Here is a 23,193-nt window from a genome sequence, read left to right as displayed (position 1 = left end):
TGTAATATATAGGTGAGGATGAGTTACATCACAAATAAAATATATTTGTGTAGATAAGGTGTCACTTCTTCCCAAATAAATTGTAGCGATCAACTAGACACATATGGAACTAAAACAGTGAGAACAAATATTAACTCAATAAACTTTTATAATGATGAAACTTTGGTCACTGATATGTAGTCTATAGTGACCATATAATTCGTCACTTTTACATATAAACGTGATGATCAAATTGCTATAAATACTCTATAGTCGTGTCAACTATTATCACCAGTAAAACACTATTAGTGGCAGCTTTTTTTTGTCACTAATACATATGTTTTGTGACAACGAATGGGGCCACAAATGGCCATTTTACTAGCGACACCACAATTCATCACTAATGAGTAATGAGTATGGCAATTTATGGGGGAACAAAAAGTATCTTTAGAGTATTAGTGAGGCAGAGTACTTATGGTGACTAGTGGCGATTAAAGAAGTCGTCATAAATGTTGGTTTGTGGTGAAAAAATAATCTTTTATGATAAAAATTTTCACCACAAAAACCCTTTGCCCTTGTGGTCATCACCATAGGTTATATTACATTTTGAGGCATGCACTGAACACCTGTAGTAATTAATGGTGATGTTTTAAAATAAGTTAAGACCATAGGTTGTGTGTTGTTTCTAGTACGAGAGATCTACAAGAAGTATGACCTTCTATGATGATTTTCTCGTGACGACGCTAAATTTGTCGCTAAGCCATCTGTTTTACGATGTTGTTTGGTGGGAGTATGACTTTACGATGGAAATTATGTGTCCGTCACTAAGATCTAGAAGCAGTCGTCGTAAATGGAGGGATTTCCATACGACGAGCTACAATATGTCATGACATGGTAACAAACAATCATCACAATTTATGATTTGAATTTTGACGCTCAACTCCACGTATACTATTTTGAATTACAATTTTTTAAATTGTCCAAAATACCGGCCGGAAACAACCAAAACTAATGTTCTATATCTCGATGAGACCAATAATGTCTAGAAAAAGTCAATATACTAAGTTAAAATATCACCCATACAATCTCAAATGTCTTTGGGGTTTGAGTGGTTGGGAGAGCTACATGCGAGGCTACCAGTTGGAGTTTCAAATCCCATCAAGAATCTTGAGAATTGGGATTTCAATCATGTTTTTATTTTGAATCCTTAAGTTTTTATATTTTGAAAAACATTTTCAATTTTTTTAGAATTCAAGGGCAAAGAGCCCCAGTCTTTTGTATTAATCAAAAGACCAAGAGTCATTACAGCACAGGAAAGAAAACCTTCAAGTTTGTCCACCAGGACAGAGCAAGCCACGTTCACTAAAAAGCCTTGAGAACGTCCAGAACCAGCAGAGAAAGAAAACCTTTAGACTATTACCCAGACTAAACAATTGGAAAGCTACATCAGTCAGACCATATTAAGCGGCCAGTTCAGAGACCTCCACCAAGGCATGCCTCTATCAAGCACCAGATCTTCTGATTTCTGAAAGTCGCAGATCTCTTCACCACCATCTCCCTTTAGCATCTTCACGTGATGTTTAGCTGCTTGTAAGGTATCCAAAGAGTCTTGCCAGCTTCCAACTTGATCTTGTTGATGTACTCCATCAGTACCTCCTTCTTGTCTTCTAGACACAAGATTACCCAATTCAAAAGAAGCCCAGTAACCTTGAACAGAAGCATCTCCATGCTCCTCCACCCAATTCTCTGAAAATATAAATCATTCCTTAGTTTCCAAATAGACCAAATGACAGCAGAAGTCATCATATTCACCAGAACATGTTTCTTATTACTTAACCAAAACTTCCCTATCTCTAACATGTTCCCACCAACTTTGCAGTCTAGGATATCAGACATAATGACCCAACATTGCTTAGCAACCACACATTCAAAAAAGGTGCTGAATAGTTTCCTTTTCGGAACAAATTAAAAAAGACAACTCTCATCATCTAATTTCCTCCTTTTAGCCAAATTATCCCTAGTTAACGTTTTATTCTTAATGATTAACCAGAGGAAAAAATGTACTCTAGGGGGAATTTTAAGACACCAAACTGCAGAAACATGGACCGGTTTAATACCCCTAAAATTAATGATCTTATAAAGGGACTGAGAAGAGTAAATGCCTGACGATTTAAACTTCCAAAATCATCTCATCTTCCTCCGCAGAGAACTGCACAGTAGACACTAATTGTACAATCTCAAGCCAAGAGTTATATAACTCTTTAGAGACAGCCCTTCTAAAGGTACATTTTCAAATTTTTTAATCCTAAAAAACTTTTTTTCTTTTCCACCCCTAATGTTTTTCTATTCTAAAACAATCAACCCATTAGACCAGCTGTCTCATCGAACCCTTGTTAAATCCTGAAAATTTTCAATCAAGAACTATTTATTTTATGTGCGACATTAGTTTAAGGACCTAGATGGTCACGTTTTAACTGGAGGATCTAGGTGATAGTTAACAATAGATTGAGGACTTAGGGCCTGTTTAGATGTGAAAGAGCATCTAGGCCCCCTAATGATTTCGGTGATTAATGACATTGTTGATTACTATGACTAACGTGTGTTTTGCAGAGGCAAAGTCATAGGTAAGGTCATGGTAAATAGGTACTCGATGGACAGGGACGTATATGCCTACTTAATAGTGGAAATCGTTTCGGTTTTCAAATGATGGATGGACATCGTCAAGACTAGACTAGGTCTAAGTGCCATATGGTGAAGAAGGGCACTTAGAGTAGTTTAGGACTTGTTTTTCCTTTGACCGTACTATTAAGAGGGGCTTTGATCTAGTAGCTTGACTTAGGCAAGGCTTTAGGTTTAAGTGTGGTGCACACTTGGTAAACCTAGCACTAGGCAGCTCAGAGATAGTCCTTAGATCGAGAGTTTTAACTTCGTTTTGGAGCGATCGCGTTTTGACGAAGTTAGGGTGCCCAAGGGGGCACCGGACGCTGCACCAGACGCTCAGTGAGTGCGTCTAGTGAGGTCCTTAGCCGTTGGAACAGTGCCGTGCTTAGGGTTAGGCACCGGACGCTGGCACCGGACTCACCGGGCAGTGTCCGGTCCCTTACCCATGGAGGTTGCAAACCTGCCCTGTGCACCAGACGCTAGCACCGGACGCACCGGGTAGCGTCCGGTCCCATGCGCAGGGAGCATGTAAGTTTCCCCGGAGCACCGGACGGTGCACCGGACGCTGGAAGTTAGCGTCCGGTGACCTGTCAGAAGCAAGTACAGTTAGCCGTTATGGAGCACCGGACGCTCGGTGCAGTGCGTCCGGTGCAACATAATGTGCGTCCGGTGACCCCGTTTTCAGTGGAAAACGGCTGGCCGACCTTTGGACTTCGTGGGTAGTATTTATACTCCTCCACCTCGTCCATGAGAGGTCTCTTGCCCATTTGAACATCAGAGAAACTTGTTGTGGAGCAAGAGAGTAGCAAGAACCTAGAGAGGATTGAGGTTTGAGTGATTTCTTGAGAGAATCCTTCTCTAGTGAGTTCCAAGAGTCAAGTGTGCATCCACCACTCTCTAGAGCCTTGTTTGGGTCAAGTGAGAGTTCTTTGCTTGTTACTCTTGGTGATCGCCATCACCTAGACGGTTCGGTGGTGATTGGAGGCACGAAGACCGCTCGGAGGTCTTGTGGGTGGCTCGTGTCAAGCTTGTGAGCGGTTTTGGGCGATTCACCGCGACGGAGTGTCAAAGAATCAGCCCGTAGAGAGCACTTGGTCCTTGCGCGGACCAAGGGAGAGCAAGACCCTTGCGCGGGTGCTCCAACGAGGAGTAGTGGAGAGTGGCGACTCTCCGATACCTCGGCAAAACATCGCCGAGCACTTTCTTCCACTACTCCTTTACATTCTAGCATTTACTTTGTGTTTTTACATTCTTAGAATTGCCATGCTAGAATAGGATTGGAACTAGGTTGCAAAACTTTTATCCGGCAGCTCTCTAGATCACACTAGGCACAAGGGGTTGAATTGAAGCTTATAGGATGCTTAAATTTTTAGAGAAGCCCAATTCACCCCCCTCTTGGGCATCTTGATCCTTTCAAGATGCACTCAAAAATCCAAAAGTTTACAAGATTCTCAGTCACATAAAATCTTGTGGCTCATGAGCATTAAATATATATTAAAAATATGCACAGTTTACTTGTAAACTGCGAGACGAATCTTTTAAATCTATTTAGTCCATAATTAAATAATATTTATCAAATACAAAAGAAAATGTTACTGTGTCAAAATCTTAAAAAAAATTGCATCTAAACAAGATCTTAGATTATCACTTTTTTAGTTCGAGGATCCAAGTAAGAATCTATAAAAAGTTTAAGGACTCATGCATGTCATTGATGAAGCTGTGTGCGCGTGTGTCATCTGCTTGTTTAGAGTTGACCATTAGAGATGTTTCTAGTGAGATAGTGGAGTGCTTGTTGTTTAGCGAGACGTGTTTATTGATTATTCAGTTGACAAAAGCATGTAGTGTATATATATATATATATATATATATATATACGACTGCGACTGTGCAAACTTTGCGTCATATAGATAGGTAGTTGCCCTGCTAGCCCTACCTAAAGCCGTCACTATCAACTAAAATTCCTATATATCTCCAGGTGATGAAAACGACATCATCACGAAAATTAGGCCACCAGAGTAGCTGTTGCCGTTGCCGGTTTCTCAGGATTTGGAAGCCGCTGGATCACATACATGCATGCATTCACGTACTACGTACAAATCGTCTCCCAAGCCACGGTCGTCGAGATGTTTTCTTCCCTGACGATCCACGGATCGGATCCGCCGTAAATTTCTCTTCAACTCTGCAGCAGCTGAAATAATGCTCCAAGGTGTTGGCGCGTAAAAAGTGTTGGATCTCGCGGTCTCGCCGCCTGTGTGCAAGTTGGCAAAAGCTGCGCAGGGCGGCCGGGCGGGGGGCATGCGAACTCGATGGCGCTCGCGGCGCGCGCGCGGGGAGGGCCGGCGCGAGCAGCGGCCCGGTCGCACGGGCGAGCGAGCGGCGCAACGCGGCACGCCGGGGGGCCAGCGCAGGCGGGCGCGTGGCCGGGGCGTCCGCCACGTCGCGGCGTGGGGGCCACGTGTTGCGGTGCGGGCCCGGGATGTGGCGGGCGCGGCGAGGACACGGGCGCTGGGCGCGTGCGAGGTGTCCCCCGCGGCGTGCGTGGCGCGTGCATGCATTCCTGCATGGCCGCTGCTCCCACGTACGCACGCGCACTTGCAGACTCCTCGCCGCCGTCGTTCCCGCCCTTGGCCTTCGCGTTGCATGCGAACGCGTCACCTGCAGTGCAGGTCAGTCTTATTTAAGAGTGGCCTCAGCCTCGTACCACCCAGCGGCGATCTCTCTCTCTCTATTCCTTCTCCTCTGATACCTGTGTCTCCCCCCTCCCCTCTCCCTTGCTTTGCAGCAATACCTGAAGCTTTCTTCTACATCGCGTCAAGATCTCAGCGAGCTGGGTAGACGTGTTACCTTCAAGCAAGGAAAAAGACCCTCTCGATCGTGGGTAAGCACTAAACAGTAGTATAAACATTAACAGTGGTCTTCTAATCTATACTGTTAACGTGTACAAGGGTCCAGGGCATGCATGATCGATCATGCAAAATATCTGAGAAAAAATAAATATCTGTGTATAGATACCCGCTTGCCAGACGTACGCCAGCTAAATAGTCGATCGAACTCGTATCTTGGGAAGTGCAGCATGCACACGTCGTGCGGAATCGGCGGCCGGTCGACGTCGTGCGTGCATGTTTCTTCCGTTCCATGCATGCATGCATCCCAGCTAGCGCATCACTTGCTCGTCGTGGAACCACGGCAACGTGCGGTGTTAGTTCTGATCTGTGTTTCCAACGAGCAGCATTGCCAACCGGCCGGGTGCGGATGGCGTCTCGGGAGGGAGGAGGAGGAGGTGCTGCGGCGGCGGGCCGGCCGGCGCTGCGGGTGGGGCGGACGCGTGAGTACCGGACGGGCATGGAGACGGAGCTGCTGTCCATCGACGCCGGCGCGTCGGGCGGCGGCGCGGCGGTGCGCCTCTTCGTGCTGTGCGGCGACCGCTTCGAGGCCGCGCACCTGTTCCGGTCGGGGGGCCTGTCCCTGAGCATGGCCCGCGTGGAGGGCCTCCCGGTGTCCATGGCCACCTGCACCGTCGGCGACCACCAGTGGATGCTGGCGCGCGACGCCCTCGTGGCGCGGATCGACGCGCGCGCCTTCGTCTTCGAGCTCCCAGGCTTCTTCTACGCCGTCGTCGTGCCGCCCGACGCCGCGGGTGGCGCCGCGGACAGGAAGTGCGCCACCATGGCGGACATCTTCTCGCGGTTCTGCGCGTACCACGACCTTGCCGCCGCCGCCGCCGATGGTACGAATTGAATGTTCAAGTCCACGGCCACGATCGGTACTTTGGAATTATGCCATCAATGCATCTGACAAATTTCGTTCTTCTAGGTGTAGACGAACCTGCTGGTGACCTGAACACGAACCCGTGGGTCCGTGCCCACGCCAGGATACAGCGCCTCAAGACGCACGCCTCGCCGGCGGGACAGGCCGCCGCCGACGCGCCGTCCGACCGCGCCAGGCAGATGGAGCGCGCCGTCCGCACGTCGGCGGTCGTCAAGCTGCTTACACGATCCCTGCTAGCCGGCGTGCTCCAGCCCGGCCGGCACCTGACCATCACTACCGGCGGCGGCGCCGCCAATGCCGGCACCAGCTCGCGGCCCTCCACGGCAGCGCTGCCAAGCAAATCGGTCGTGTCGGACCTCCTCGACGCCATCGAGACGAACCGGGCGGCGCCACGGCGCGACGCCGCCCGCCGTGGATCCGGTGGCAGCGCTGGACTCGGGTGGTGGAACCTCAACGTGGAGGGCATAATGCTGCTGCTCAGGGTCGTCCAGGCGGTCCGGGGAAGGAGGCATCTAGCGGCGCCGGCGGCAGGGGAGAAGAGGCCACGGGATGAGGGACCCGGTCGCGACACCATGAGAGGCGGCGTTATGGGAGGCGGCGGCGCGGCACGGCGGTGGTGCGGCGGGAGGTCGAGGAAGATTGGGAATACCGTTGGCGCCTGCGGGAGCTCTTAAGAGTCTTCAGCGCTCAAGGAGTAGTGAGAAATTACTACTGGTAATTAGCTAGGGGTTTAGGGAAATTATTAGGGAACGGTTTGATTTGTTGATCTGCTCTGTTGTACGCATCAAATAGATGCATGCTTGACGATCGGTATGCTTTCAGAATTCAATTATTTATATGAGTAGTTCTCGTCTAGACCATCATCAATGCTTGCTTGACTATCTTTCACAATACTCACACCGTCTCAAAATAAATTAAAGAAATAGACTTGTTTTAAGTCAAAACTTTTTTGAATTTGACCAAATTTATAAAAAGTACTAATATTTATGAATCTCAGAATAAATTAACTTCTAGACTTCTAAGTTAACTATTCCAGATTTAACCATTTTTTGTAAAAAAAGCACCAAATTAATGTGATTTTTAGATAGATCATAGAAAGTCATAGATGGTATTACATTTTTCTTATAAAGTTAAAGATAATCAGACTTAAGTTAGTTTGACTTTTGGTAATTTTAGAAAATAGTTATTTTTAGATGACGATAGTATCCAATTATTTATGATCTCATCGAGAACTATCGTTTAGCCCTTATCAAGACGGTTGAAATGCATATGCATATATTATTTATAGTCTAAGAAAATTAGCTTTTGAGAAAATCTATACCCGTGGAAACTAAACAGGATGGTTTAAAATTGGCCAACGCGATATTGACAACCTAAAAACTGAGTTAAGGATTGTATTTTGTCAGATTTTTTAAGTTTTGACTTTTAATAGGGTAAGTCCATGACATCCTATCTCTATCTAGTATTAACGAGTTGTTAATGGTCACTAAATGTTTCAATATCAACATTCCACCAAAGTCGAGATAAATCAATATCACAAGTAGCAAATCTTGTTTATAAGTGATCTAATCCTGCTTGTACTTGGAAAGATATTTAAATGCAGAAATTTTGGTGAAAACTCATCGTATAAAAGGCAAGTGCATATAGCAGGGGCTCCAGGTCCATTTGGTAGGGTTGACTAACCACCATTTGGTGGGGTTGACTGACCACACCTAGTGTCGCCTGATGCCGCCTGGGCCCTGCCACATCACTGATTTATGAAGAGGAAGAGGCCAAGAAACACGCCTTGGAGCATACTCTGACATGTTGATCTAATGTTGGTTGCATCCAAAGTCAAGGTAAATCAACATCACAAGTAGCAAATGTTGTTTATAAATGACCTAGTTTCGCTTATACTTAGAAAGATATTTAAATGCAGAATTTTGGTGAAAACTCATCATATAAAAGGCAAGTGGATATAGCATGGGCTCCAGGCCCATTTGGTGTGTTTGGCTAACCCCACCAGGCGGTCTCCCGGCGCCCCCTGGGCGCTGCCACATCACTGATTGAAGAAGCCAAGAAACACACCTTAGAGCACACTCTGACATGTTGATCTAACATCGGTTGCATCTAAAGATCTTGGTGGAGTACTGGAGTGTTACATTGATTGATGGCCCACCTTCAAAAATAGTGTGAAAACCTTTTGTGAAATGGTTTGTGAAAAATCTAACATGGACATAAGGTGGTGTTTTCTCGTGGGGCAACACTTGAGGCTAGCATGTTTTCAAATGTTTGCAAAACGTCTTGAGAATGACTAAAATTGGTTGTGAAGATGGTGGTGCAAAAATAAGCACTTGGCTAGTTGCTATAGTGTTGGGCGGTGGAATTGCTAACCGTGGCGGTAGGACCGCCAGGTGCACTCGACGAGCACTATGTGGCGGCCAGTGTACAGAAAGAGGTGTGTGTGCCGTGGACCTTAGCCTACTATCTAGGGTGGTTGGACCCCTAGTCCTACGGTGGACCACGGTTGGGCCAGAAGCATGGAAAGCTAGGCCGTTTGAAAGAAGGTGCACTATGGGCCACCGGCTTGGCCACTGTGATATTCTACCAGAGAGGTTGTTTTTTTGACGTATTGGACTTAAATCCCACTAGAAGTGTCCTGTTTTGGGCCGGATGGCCACATCGAACGGGCAGCATAGATTTGTTTGTGTGCTGGTTGCACTAGGCATTCGGACCGAGGTGAAGCCCGGTGTGGTTGCCAGGTGGTAACGCTGGCTGGTGGAGCCTTCGAGGTAGGTGGCAGAATGGGAATTTAGATGCATATTTTGGTGGTTACTTTATGTTGTTTCACATAATAACATATATGAGTAACTATTTAGAAAAAAAGTAGATAGATCTAATGTTATTATTATCATGATGATTATTAGAGTCTACCAATGAATGTTTATACCTCTTCGATTTCTATGTGGATTTCTAGTATCTCTCTTTTTTCCTGGTTAGTGTACCTAAGGACGATTAAGAAAGAGGTTCCTTTGGGGCTTCCAATTAGCTATTATCAATATCAATGATGATTAGGTTCTGCCAATACCAATTGATATCCATATCTTTTGTATTTTTATGCTGAATTTCAGGACTCATATTTTTTTCTATGAGCCTTGCTAAGTTACAAACAGTACTCTATAGGAGATAAGATTTCAAATAAAGCTTAGCCCTTGATTTTTGATGAAATACATGCAATAATTAAGTAACTAGTAATTAATTAAAATATTTAGAAAAATAAAACAAAAAATGCAACCAAATAACAAATGTGTACAGGATATCTATTTTAAGAATTGCTTGTTTCTTGCCATATGCGGGTGCACGTGTACAATATGAGCATATACGCATGCAACAGCACCATACTCCAAACTGGTGTAGCAGCCTTGCCAGACGTGGCACCGTATAGTAGAGGTATGTCATGTACATGAACATGTGACATGAACATATCTGATGGTATAAATCTAATAAGTGTCAAAAGCTAATGACTAATCATAAAAATACCAGTGTCGGGATTATAAAAATAATAATGCCAGGATTATATAAAATACTAATATTGGGATTATAAAAATACTAATGTTTACATTTGCAAAATACTAAGTCATAGAAATACTAATGTCAGGATTATAAAAATAAATAAATAAATAATTTAAATACCAACATGTCCTAATTTTTTTAAATAAACAACTATGTCTCGCGAAAAAAATACACCTCCATTTTTGTTACATTTGTACAAAAAAAAGGCTAACATTTAGATACAACTAACCTTGACATCAATTACAACTACAGATAGGTCAATTTAATTAAAGAAACATCACATGTCATGTTATGACTTCAAGGAACTAAGACCAGTTTCAATGGAGTTTCATTATAATTTAATGCATATTAAATATACTGATGTGACACTGTATTAGTGAAGAGAGAGATGATTATAGTTTTATGAGAGTAGAGAGAGTTTCATGAGAATAAAACTCTTCTGCACTATTTCTAAAATATAGATACGTTGGAAAATAAGTCATGAAACCTTCAGGCCCTAACCATACAATTAAACTCACACGGTTGCATGTATGATAGATCCAATTGATAGATATTTTTACCTAAAATTTGCTTACTTTCTTATTTCTTAAAATAAAAATATATATTTATGTATAAGAGGTAATATGTGATTGTAGCCATCAAGATCGACGGTCCACAATTATTTAGAGATACCATAATAAAACTCTTTTTCTATATCATGTCTTGTGATCAGACTTACGTGGAGTTTTTTTTTTTTGAGAAACCTGGAGGGGCAGAGACCCTACAGTAAAATTACATTATAAAGATTAGAACAGATTTTGGCGCCATGTATCAAAGCTGTTGATAAACTGGACTTGATTCTGAGAGAAACCAGACCTATCTCCTTTGCAAAAGTTCTCTTGCAGTCCATGAGGCTTGATTATTGTGTTCCTTTAAAAATCAAATCACATTTCTTGCGCCCCAGATTACCCAACACATGGTAATGATTGCCATCATGAAGAAGGTCATGTGTGTTTGGTCTTTTACAGTCTGAACCACTGGGAATTATTATCTTGGTGCGGTGAAATCAACACATAGAAGTCCCCAGCAGGCAATTGCAAAGGGACAATTGAGAAAGAGGTGATCCCGTGTCTCTTCAACATCATTTTGGTAGAGTACACAACTATAGGACTCAAGAAACTTACTTTTCCTTCTCAGAATATTTCTTTTGCTTGATCTGTCTTTCAAGAGCAGCCAAAAAGACACTGTGCTTGGGCTGGCAAGAGGATTTCCACAGCCATTTGAAGGAAATGTGGTGCTGATGCTGTCCCACCAAGGCCCCATAAGCTTTTGTTGCTGTGTAGGTATTGTTGTTCCCCAGATGTCATTAGCATCTTCAAGCTGTATGTCAGAGAGGAGTTCCAGGTTCTGGAATTGCTGAAAGTCAACTTCTGACAAAGGCAGATTGAAAAAATGAGAAAGATGTTCACAGCTGCTAGGTTTGTTCACAGAGATCTGATCATTCTTATTAAAGGAATGGAGCTCAGGGAACTTCAGCTTAGCAGTACCATCTAGCCAGTTGTCCTTCCATAGCAGATAGGTTTTTCCATTTTTGATCTGTATCTTAGTTAGACTTCTGTATTTTCTTAAAATTTTCAGATTTGCTTTCCACCAAAAGCTTTCTTTCTTCTGATCTGAGGGTAATTTTCCATTGGGATAGTGTTCCTCCCAAACCAGAGAGACAACACGGAGGTTCTATTGAGGCCTCTAATTAGTAATAGCAAGATAAAATAATTTTCAGAAAACAGAAAGCAATAACTCTGTTTTTAGATAAGATAGCAGTAAAGCAGTCTATTACTCTCTCCTTAGACTGTCTCCAACAGCTCATGCAAAACCAGAAGCAAACGCAAAATAGGTCACGCATAATGTATTTAGGTGTCAAAAACAGCCTCCAACTCAATCAAAGCATGCATTTTGGGTACCGCACGAACCGGTAGGCATATTTGCGTTGTCTCTCTCCGCGACGCAAAGCTCCGACGCCTGTAGTGGTGGGCCGTAGGAGGCGATGGGGTGGACAGAGCTGTAGTGGTTGGTCGCAGAGGTCCTGACAAGATAGGAGCTCAATGCTGAGTTGGGGCGGCTGTTGGAAACCGGAAAGTTTAGGTTCGTGACCCTTTTTTCAACTGAGACCCAAACAGGTGAATGCATGTCGTATTTGGGTAAGGACGGTCGGAGACAGTCTTAGGCATCCATTGTACAGATGCACAATTTGCTTAATGGAGATAGGCTTCGAACCATGTGTCACCTCAAGATTTAGGCTGACAAGCGCCCATGGAGGACAAGACGAGTAAAATCACTCGCTGGCGTGCAAGAGTGAAGACCCCTATAAAGTAGCACTTCAATTTGGTGACGGGATGGATAAAATTATTTTGCTGAAAAGATGGATAGATCTGATTTAGATGCGCTGCTTTCCCAACAGATTGATAATGTGAGCCCGTCATCAGATAGCTAAGATGATAGCAATTGGCACACACTGTAGCAGTGATTCGTCGATCATGCCATTTAAGGGATAGATTGCCAAGCTTCTGTATACACCGATCTTGGAGTTGAAGATGACTAGAACCGTACCAATCCAAACTCCAGCACCCCCCTCCATCTTCCCGGCGGACATTGGACGACATGATTGGAAGCACGACGGCGAATGGCCAGAGCGTCTCCATCGATCACCGACGTGGAGTCCAACTGGATCTCCTTGCCTGATGAGCCGCGCTTCATCATCACGCGTACGTCCACGGATAGATTCCTCTTGGCTTGGCTAGCTAGCTACTCCGATGGGCGATGGCTTCTCCAATCCGATGCCGATATCCAGCCACCAGGAGGTAGCTATTAGTGGGTGGGGGTGCCTCCGCCTCCGATATGATATGACCCGGCCCCTTTCAACTTTTCATGGCTTGGCTCCAAAGCAGCACACAAAGTGCGCGCACAACAGCATTATCCTCAAAATGGTAAAAATCGTGTGCGCCCTCGCTCTCGTGGCAGGCGTTATCCAAGATTCCATCGCCGTGTTCATCATTGGTGGCTTCTTCGTCTTTTGATGTGGTGGTGGCCAATGGTGTTGCAAAGCTGGATCACTTCAACATCAGGTTTCAGCTTTGAATCAAATCAGCAAATAGTGTGCAGTGGATTAAAATATCATCAGCATATTTTAAATCAATCCCACGCACTGATAAGTGATGAATGAAAAAGACTTGGCATTGGAACACACACATATACTCCTATATGTTTATCGAAATTTGTCTAGTGCCAGTGTGCCACTGATATTCTGATATTTACTAGTAGTATATTAGGACGTAGGCCAGCTCTCTTATAGTTAATTGCATCGGGATTTATTGGACCCGGATTATTTCAGTGCAGGTTGTTGCGAGACTTGCTTTTCTGCGCACACACACATCAGTTCCTACGTGTACCTGAGACTAGCCTGGTGAAAGGTAAATGCAGAACACTCCTACCTCTAATCCCTTTACGATGCATGCTTGGTTAAAAAAGAGAAACATTCTAGTAGTTCCTCTTCCTGGCCTGTAGTTTGTTGGCAAATATCAAGCCTAATGATTGTTGCTTTGGTTGTAGCTTAGTGCGGTTAGGAAGAACCAACCAACAGATTGAATCATGGTAATAATGGACGATAGATGCAGTGCATAGTGCTGGATTGTATTGGCTGCACTAATCATTGCTTAGTGTGTGTCGTCCCACAACTCAATCATCTACTGTGGACGATGCAGTGCATAGTGCTGGATTCAGATATGTTTTGGCACCCAGCAAACTGTTCAGGTACGAGGTTCCTAGGTAGCATGATAACTTAATTTTTGGACCCTTCATGTGGGAGGAGGAATTATTTGTAGGTCATGTGGGGGGAGATATAACTTATTTTGTTGTCCATGTCGTGACTTGAGTGAGAAGGTACATAAGTGCATATGTCTCCAAGGACAAAAGAGTCCCTTCAAGATGATTCAGCTGCAGCAAGCTGTGAATGAACTGAAAAACATTTGGAATTGGTGCTACTGACTCTCTGGCCTATATGAACGACACACACACACCACTACCTAGTGTCTGCAAATTCATAATGTTCTTTTCTTTTCCTGTATATCGTTATGTGTCACTTATCAGTAGTAGTTATTAGCATGTGGCTACTGATCGAAGGAGCAATGATAATGACCGACACATGGATTTGGTCCTATTGATGCAAACAAATTAGTCGTCAGACCATCAGAGAACCGAACGGCTCCTACAGTGACCGCCCGTACGCAATGAAGCTTCACTCCCACTGTCGTACACACAAGAACTGGACAAGTCTGCAGATGGCACTTCGGGGACCATGAGAGGGACATGACAAGAAGACAAAACCGAGTACACGTTAGATCCATCAGAAAGGGCGGCGCAGGCCGTAGTGTCACGGACATGTGAGCCAGCGTACTAGCTGTCCTAACTCCTAACAAGGTCAATTATGTAGTCTAGTGGATCGGTAACCAATTAGTCATCACGCACTATTTATTTTCTTCCACATCTAAAAGCAGATCATCTATGTTGTTCGCAGAAAACTAGACACATACATAATCTAGTTAGTGTTTGTCATGGTCTCGACTATCCTATCTTGTGGTATGTTGTCTGTCGTTTTAGCTTTATTCTAAGTCAAATAACACTTGTCTAACTTTAACAAAGTGTATAGATAAATATATTAACAACTAATATCTGATAAATACACCATCAAAATATCGTTTCATATTGTATCTACTGAACTAGAATATTATTGTAGTTGTGTGTATTTTTTGTAAACTTGGTCAAGGAGAATACAATGTAACTCCCTGATAAACTGTCCAACACGGAACTTTCCCTCCCATATGCTGCTACTCTTCGAGACAAAACCCACAGGCCTAGGGCCGCCACCCCACCCCTCTCTCTTCTCCCATCTAGCTAGAGCATGAGCAAGATCCGACAACCATGGTGGTGGTGGTGGTGGTTGGCTCAGCGGCTTCGATGTGTAGATTCATCTTTTCCCTGACAGGATCTATAAGGGGAGGTCGGATCTGGTGGATCGATGTCTGATTCCCGCCATTTTGGCCAGGGCAGTGGTTGTGGAGGTGCCAACGCAACAGCTCAACATCGGGCATATATATGCAAGAAGATGTTGTTGTGGCATGACGACCCTATGGCAGCGGCACAGAGGCAGTGCAAAAGCCACGTGGCTTTGAGGCTGTGTGCGGGGCACTATGACCACCAACCACTTCTTCTCCAGAGGAGTCTACTTGTTGGGTGGATTTGAGTTTGTCCTAAGATGCAACATCGCACCGGTACTATAAGCGGGTGGTGAGTGGCACTTTCTAGATCTTTGGCCAATGGCAATGGCAAGGTAGGGTTGTCAAGGCATGCACAAGGGCAGTTGTGGCTTGTAAAAAAAACAACTGCAAGGCATCGCGTTGGAGCTCCTCTCTAGAGAGGGTGTACAATCGGGTGGTGCTCCGGGTAAATTCCGTATGTGGGGGGGGGGGGTAGAGGATGGTGGTGTCGTCATTAGCAACATATTTAGAGGCAGATGCCAGAAGAGTATGGTGGTGGATTGTTTGGCGGCAATGACGGTGCTTCAATGGTGTTGATGGTCCCTCTAGAGGCTGGAATTGAATCGAGAAGGGTGGAGGTCAAGTTGAGGACTCGAAGGATGGATGTTCATAATAATGGAAGGTTGTCGTTAGAAGGTGTTGTCGTAGAAATAGGAGGGTAAGACTTCTACATGGCAATTGAGGGAGACTATTTGGTGGGTCCATACGCTAGTGGTGTCTGCAAGGTTACCAAGGAGGGCGGCGTTGGAAGAGGTGGGCAGTAGAGGTGCGCTGTCGAAGTGACCTTTGTGGTGTAGCGGTGGGTGGTCCGATGCAAGGAGACCTCCTAATGTCTTTTGGACAACCCCATGTGCATCTAATGCTTTTTTTGCAAGGCGGCATGGCTATGAGAGCCACTATATATGTATCAGATCTCGGTGGAAATGGACGGCATGATTATAGGTAGATGCAAAGCTCATGTATCTGTGTGGCAGCTTGCAATGAACCATGTTGGCTAGCCATTCATGGCAAGGGCTACACCGATGTGTGACAACATCGAGAGATAGCAGAAGCTGTTCCAATGGCATGACTCTACACAATTTGCAGCAAACTATGATGAACATCGTCGAAAATGATAGTGCAAGCGATGGCAGTGGCTTTTTGACTCCCTACTTTTTGCCATCTGGTGATGGTGATGCAGTGTGGCCACCGGTTGTTATTGGTATGGGGCTAATGGAGTGGCAAGACGGTGTTGTGCACGCATGTTTAGACCCTTGTCCAACCATCTATTGCGTGTTGAGACTTCTCCGAGGGTGATTATTGACTTGTTGTACCGCTCAATATGAGCTTTCTCTCGTTTTTAATATAATTGATAGTTTTTATGCTGGATTCGTTTTAAAAACTCTATGATGAACTAAGTTAATGGGAAGGGTTGTAAGGTTTCTATCGGTAGAATCTATAATTTTGCACTTTTAATAACTTTGATCGAGTGTGATCTATTATATTACTATAGGAGGACCAATTTGGTCCATGCCAAATATTGCGAAGCGTAGAGAGTAGCTTGGGCAAGTTTTGCATAGTAAGCCTAACATTTGGTCCCTTGGTTTGGTCAAGCATTACAAACTTTTTCTTAGCTTGGTTCCTCGTTCTACCAAGAAGCGTTTAGTATTTTTGAAACAACTTACCGAGGCAGGAGCTCTGCCTCTGCGTGTGGTCATGTCAACAGAGAAGATAGCTATTCTAAGCCCTTATGGCCATGTACAAGATGTGGCAAGACCCTTTAGCAGCAGTTGCATACTTGCATGTCTGGTTGAGAAATGTAGGCAGAGTACAAATCCGCATTGCAGGTTTCGATGCTTCATCAGGAAGCTAAGGCTCGTATATACCCTATTTATTCTCTTATAGATACGTCTCTTTCAGCGTCTGCATTGTACTTGTACATGGCCTTAATTAGTTCTGCTTGTATGCATCCACATCAGGGAAGAAACTGGCTTTTCACAACAGTACAACACATTCACAGAAGCAAACTGATGAATAATGAATTGGAACGAGACCATAGTTTTAAATATCCCGTTATTGCTGCCGCTATAGCCCGCTATAGCCTTTTGAGGCAGGGTACCGCTATTTGTGTTCATGTACAATTTAGCCGCTATATCCCGCTATAGTCCGATTTAGCTCCGCTATTAGCTGTTTTAGATATAAACCGCTAAACACCTTAGCCCGCTATTTAAAACCTTGAACGAGACATAATTTTTTCGGTCTTCGTTGCTTCATATATTCTTCCCTCTTGTATATACTGTACTACATATATATATATATATATGTAGCATATAAGTTAACTACTATTAGGTAATACTAATGTACATGCATGCTTGTTAAACACTTACACACACGCCTAGCAGAGGCCAGAGAGGTTCCCAGGGAACACGTACAGAGAAGGGAGAGGAAAACAGATGACTACGGGACAGTAGAGAAGACACAATACAGTGCCAGATTCTCTGCCATTCACGATTTCACGTAGCAGGATCTCTTAATTAGCACCTGACAGTTAGCTTGATCCGTTGCGTCGTCCATCTCAATCTCATTGCAGCCTGATGAGCCTTGCCCTGGAGAGTTGCTTCCACTCGACGAGCCGCAGCAAGAACTCCATCACCTGCGCATCATCCACAAGCAAACAATCAAGCAAAATCAGCGGCGGCGTAGTAGTTAGGCGACGCGCTTTTCTCACCAGCACCCACGGGAAGGCCGTGTCCGTGTGAGAAATTCAAAAGCGTCCGGAGAGAAAGCACAGGCGCAGCATGGTTCGTCACTGACCTCGGCGGGCTCTTGGAGGGAGTAGGAGGCGGACGTCTCCTTGGGGTGCTTGGACACGAGGATCCCGACGCCGTGGCCCTGGCCCCGGCGCCGCAGCACCTTGAAGGCGTCCTCGTCGGTGCGGTCGTCGCCGATGTACACGGGCAGGACGTTGCTGCAGTCCGCGAAGCCGAGCGACTCGAGCAGGAACTCGAGGGCCTTGCCCTTGTCCCATTTGATGGTGGGACGCACCTCGAACACCATCCGCCCCTGTGTCAGCCGCAGCTTCGGGTACTCCCGCAGCACGCCCTTCACCGACTCTGACAGCTCGCCCCACATCTGAGTGAATGAATCAATACGATAACATCATCATCATCATCACCATCTCAGTTTACGTACTACAGTATTAGCTATGACGATGCGTGGAGGCTACTAGCTAGTGCTGGATTTGGAGTTGCCGTTATACACTGTACTACTAATCTGCCGATAATCTACAATGCAGCGGGGTTGGGCACGGGCGACGACAGATAAAAGCTGAAAACGGCAAGAGATCGAAAAACGACGGCCACTAATTAGTAATTACTGGGTGGCGAGCGAACCTTTTCGTCGACGCATCTGAAGTGGACGGAGACGCAGAACTTGTTGTTCTCCACCTTGGCCCCCGGGATGCAGCGCGTCGTCTCGACAAGGCGGTCGTGCACCTCCTCGATCATGGGCAGGAACTCGCTCGCCGGCTGGAACAGAACGCCTTTTGCCTTGGCCTTTGCGTGCCGGGAAGAGGCCTTGGCTGGGCCTCTGATGTCCATGCCGTGGCTGCCGGCGTAGTACAGCTCCGCCAGCTTCACGAACTCGAACACCTTGTCCCGGCACCGCCCGCTCACGATCGCCGTCGGGAAATGCTTGGCGACGCTACGCACGGCCATCCGCATCTGCTTGTAGTAGTAATTAAGAGATAAGTAATGGCCACTTATACGCAACTAGCGCTTAATAGTCAGTTCGTTCGTCTATCTAGCAGCTCTGCTCACCGTCTCGCTCATGAAGGCGGCGTCGGGGTCGTCCACGATGGGCGACAGCGTGCCGTCGTAGTCGAGGAACATGACGATCCGCTTGCCCTCGGACGCCGCCACGATCTGCTCGAACTTGCCCAGCGCCGACGGGTGCCGCACCGTCCAGGCGGCGCGGCGCTCCTCGTCGACGCCGGCGGCGAGCGCGGCGGCGGCCTTGGCGTGCGTGGGGGACGACGCGCGCATCGACTCCACGCCCCAGCACGCGCCGCCCAGCAGCGGCCCGGCCGCCCCCGCGCCGAGCTCCACCTGCAGGCACTTGCGGCGCACGACGGCGGCTGTGATCCCGGCGCCACGCGGTGGCGGGTACGGGAACAGCGTCGTCGCCTGCGCTGCTGCTGGCACGCCAACAACCTCCGGCACCGCCGCCACGCTAGGCTTCGCCATCCCGATCGCGATCGGTCGACTGATGATTATCAAGAACAACGCGATCGATCAGTTTATTAGCAGCAGCAGAGGCTGGAGATTTGTTGGAAAGAAATGATTGGTGTGGAGTGCGTTGAGGAGGCGGGAGGAGGGCACCTCGCATTTATTAGCTGCGGCTACCGGCTGCGGGCTGCGGGGGACAAGCTTGGAGGCGAGTAGGCGACGACGGGGGGGTGACGCGGATCCGGCGTGGGCCACTGCGGGCGGCCTGGCCGCGTCCAGCGCGCGCGGCCCAGCTCGGCGCCAGGTGCCCCGCGCGCGTGCACGTGCCGGGCCCGCCGCGGCGCATACGTGTGGGCCTCACGCGCGTGACACCTTTGGCGTTTGCTTCCACGACAACGCTCTTTCACTCGTTATTACGCGAGCTGTTTGTTATTGTGCAAGTCGAGCTTTACAGCCCCGTTTTCTTTTGTCTCGTTGGGCTGAAACCCGTGCCTTAAATTATTCGTCCTGCGAGAGGTTTCTGCTCCAGGTTTTGTTTGCGAATCGCCAGTTTCTTGACCTATAAATAAGATTTTGTCGGTAAAGTTTGCTTGGTTAAAAAAACATCAATAGAATTTTGAAGTTCCGGAGGTTCATTCATTACTCGATCCTTTTGATACCAAATTTGGGTCCATACTACGGGACATCCATGCTTTGCCGAGTGCCACACTCGACAAAGACCACACGACAAAATTTCAGCCGGCAAAGCGGTCTTTACCGAGTGTTATTTTTTGGCACTCGACAAAAGCTTTGCCGAGTGCTATAAAAACGAAAAAATTCAAAAAAAATTCAAAAAAATCCGAAAAAAAAAGAAAAAAAATCTTTTTTTTCAGGAGGCCAACGCCCACCGCCCACCGGCCTCTTCTTACCAGCCAAGTTCTGAAATTTCCTCTCGCTCGCGTGTACTCGCTCTTAACCACTGCACCACACTATGACTTGTGCTTATATTGCATTTCGGTCCCTCAAATATTATACCAAATTATGTGTAAAATGATTATTTAAGGTCCTAAATGATTTCAAATCAAAAAGTTGTCAACTACAAAGTTTCATAACTTTTTAGGATCTACAATTTTTATTTAGGGAGTTTCTCCGTTCGAGGTCGTTTACAAATTTTGAATTTTAAATTTAAAAAATTCAAACATAGTTTTTGCATGACAAGATGATTCCAAAACAAAAAGTTGTCAACTACAAAGTTTCATAACTTTTTGAGATCTACAAAGTTTATTTAGAGATCTTTTCCATCCGAGATTGTTTAAAAAATTCAAATTTTAAAATTTTCAATTAAAAACGCGGTTTTGCATGACAAGATGAACTCAAATGAAAAGGTTGCCAAATACAAAATTTCATAACTTCTCAAGATCTACAGAGTTTATTTTGGTTATTTTGTCATATATTTATCTGACATGGCGAATCTTATATATCTCTCTTGTAATTTCATTTCATAAACTATAAGAGAGAGATGTAAAATTTGCAAACAAATTTATTTTTGCTTTGTCAAATAAAGAAATGATCAAAATAAATGTTGTAGATCTTGAGAAGTTATACAACTTTGTAGTTAAAACCTTTTTGATTTGAATTCGTTTAGGGCTTCAAAATTCGATTTAAAATTTTTTTGCCGAGTGTTTATTTTTTGACACTCGGCAAAGAAGCGCTTTGCCGAGTGTCAAAAGAATACACTCGCAAAAGAAGCTCTTTGCCGAGTGTCAAAAGAATACACTCGGCAAAGAGTCTTCTTTGCCGAGTGTCAAAAAAACACTCGGCAAAGTCTTTGCCGAGTGTTTTTTTTTACACTCGGCAAAGAGCTTCTTTGCCGAGTGCCCGAAAATAAACACTCGGCAAAAGTATTTAACACTCGGCAAAGATGCGGATTCCGGTAGGAAATTTAGATTAGATAATCCAAAAGCTCAATTGGACTTTCCCTTTGTTGATGACTAAATGTAGACTTGGATGTATATATGGAATTGAAATCCATATGTAAATAGGTAATTGGATATACCGTTGTGCTTGACAATCTGACGACATACCGTTGTGGGTTTTAGTTTAGTAGTGAAGGGTCATGAATCACTCTGATGAGAATCCATACTCTAGATTGTTGTCATCGACTCGCTCTAGATTGTTATGTCCCAGCGTGACTTTAGGGGTTTTGAGTCTATACAATATGCTCATGTTGGAGTGAGATCCACGACATGGCAAATTGTAGTGTTGTGTTTCATTCTCTTTCGATGGTTGCTAGCAACAAGGTGACCAACCACCTCAATCTAGCATCCTTTCACGCGTCTCTACATGTTCATGACGGTTGAAACACATTCAAGCCTAATTTGGGTGATATAGTTTTAAGAAACCGTGGTATCAAGAACCTACAGTTTCAAAGACATGCAGGAGTGTGGTTTAGAAAAAGAATAGATTGAAGTTTCACAAGAAATAATTCAATTTCACATGAAAGACATAGAAATATGTAAAACCTATTTTTTTTGAAACATGAGTGCTGTTTTTAGAACTTCAAAAAGACTACAGCTTGAATAATGTTGTAGTTTCAAAACAATGAATTTTGTTACATCAAAAACTTCGTGATGCCCCAAAACCCAAATATTTTTGTAAAACCACAAAAACATTTAAAATGGGCCGACCGACCAACATGAATAATTAGGATAAGTAGCAATTGGCTTACCATCCTTTGTCTTATGTTGTTCCCTTAGTTGGATCGTTGCATGAACCTTGGACTTGTGGTGGGCGGATAGGATTGGTTCAGAATGGACTTTCTTCAACTTAAATCGGATGGGATTGGAAGTGGACTTCACATCTTTTTTATTTGGTTTCCAATCTTTTAATTTGTTGCCTCTAGTCGATTTGGACCTAGGCACAAAAAAAACAGAAATAATTACTTTGACGTTAATGTTCGTGACCTACTAATGACTACTCCCTCCATTTCAAATTATAAGTCATTCCAAGAATCTTGGAGAGTCAAACTTTTCTAAGTTTGACCAAATTTATATGATAAAATAATAATTATCATGATACTAACTAAATATCATTAGATTCTTACTTAATTATATTTTCATAGTATACTCACTTTACGTTATAAATTTTAGTATTTCTCTCTATAATTTTGGTCAAACATGAAAATGCTTTGACTTTCTAAGATTCTTGGAATAACTTACAATTTGGGATGGAGGGAGTACATATTTGATTCACATTTGCATTCCGACTTGTACACATATTCAAATTCAGGCCTTGTTTAGTTCGAAATTTTTTTGTTTTTGGCTACTGTAGCATTTCGTTTTTATTTGACAAATATTGTCCAATCATGAAGTAACTAGGCTCAAAAGATTCATCTCACAAATTACAGATAAACTGTGCAGTTAGTTTTATTTTTGTCTATATTTAATGCTCCATGCATGCGATTAAAGATTCGATGTGACGGGGAACAAGGCCTCATTTAAGCGCAGAAACATGAACAGTTTGGCCGTTCCATCTGACCCATTTCTCAGCCGTTTTAGGGCCTGTTTAGATTGGTAACGAAAATTTTTTGGATGTCACATCGGATATGTCGGAAGGATGTCGGGAGGGGTTTTTAGAAACTAATAAAAAAACAAATTACATAGCTCGTCAGGAAACTGCAAGACAAATTTATTAAACATAATTAATCTGTCATTAGCATATGTGGGTTACTGTAGCACTTAAGGCTAATCATGGAGTAACTAGGCTTAAAAGATTCGTCTCGCGATTCTCAACTAAACTGTGTAATTAGTTTATTTTTTTATCTACATTTAATGTTCCATACATGTGTCCAAAGATTCGATGGGATGGATGAAAAATTTTTAGGTGGGAAACTAAACAGGGCCTTAGTGGTTGTTCAATAGGGTGGCGGTAGTACTAGACTACTAGTAGTAGGCTAGTATATAGCATATTTCGTAGGCTGG

General features: G+C 44.6%; 2 protein-coding genes across 2 annotated transcripts; one reads left to right on the top strand and one right to left on the bottom strand.

The window, feature by feature from the left end:
* On the top strand, positions 5,353-7,249 carry LOC8065372. Its single transcript, XM_021454790.1, has 3 exons — positions 5,353-5,518; positions 5,870-6,367; positions 6,454-7,249. The coding sequence occupies exons 2-3, from the start codon at positions 5,893-5,895 to the stop codon at positions 7,080-7,082; spliced, it is 1,104 nt and encodes a 367-aa protein (XP_021310465.1). The 5' UTR covers positions 5,353-5,518; positions 5,870-5,892; the 3' UTR covers positions 7,083-7,249.
* LOC8065371 (probable trehalose-phosphate phosphatase 6) lies at positions 17,047-19,388 on the bottom strand. The gene is made up of 4 exons (XM_002460095.2): positions 18,827-19,388; positions 18,401-18,730; positions 17,823-18,140; positions 17,047-17,661 (listed from the first exon to the last, which is right to left on the bottom strand). The coding sequence occupies exons 1-4, from the start codon at positions 19,250-19,252 to the stop codon at positions 17,590-17,592; spliced, it is 1,146 nt and encodes a 381-aa protein (XP_002460140.1). The 5' UTR covers positions 19,253-19,388; the 3' UTR covers positions 17,047-17,589.

Source organism: Sorghum bicolor, chromosome 2 (genome assembly GCF_000003195.3).
Source record: "Sorghum bicolor cultivar BTx623 chromosome 2, Sorghum_bicolor_NCBIv3, whole genome shotgun sequence".
NCBI classification, from domain to species: domain Eukaryota; kingdom Viridiplantae; phylum Streptophyta; class Magnoliopsida; order Poales; family Poaceae; genus Sorghum; species Sorghum bicolor.
This window is presented reverse-complemented; position numbering and strand designations above follow the sequence as displayed.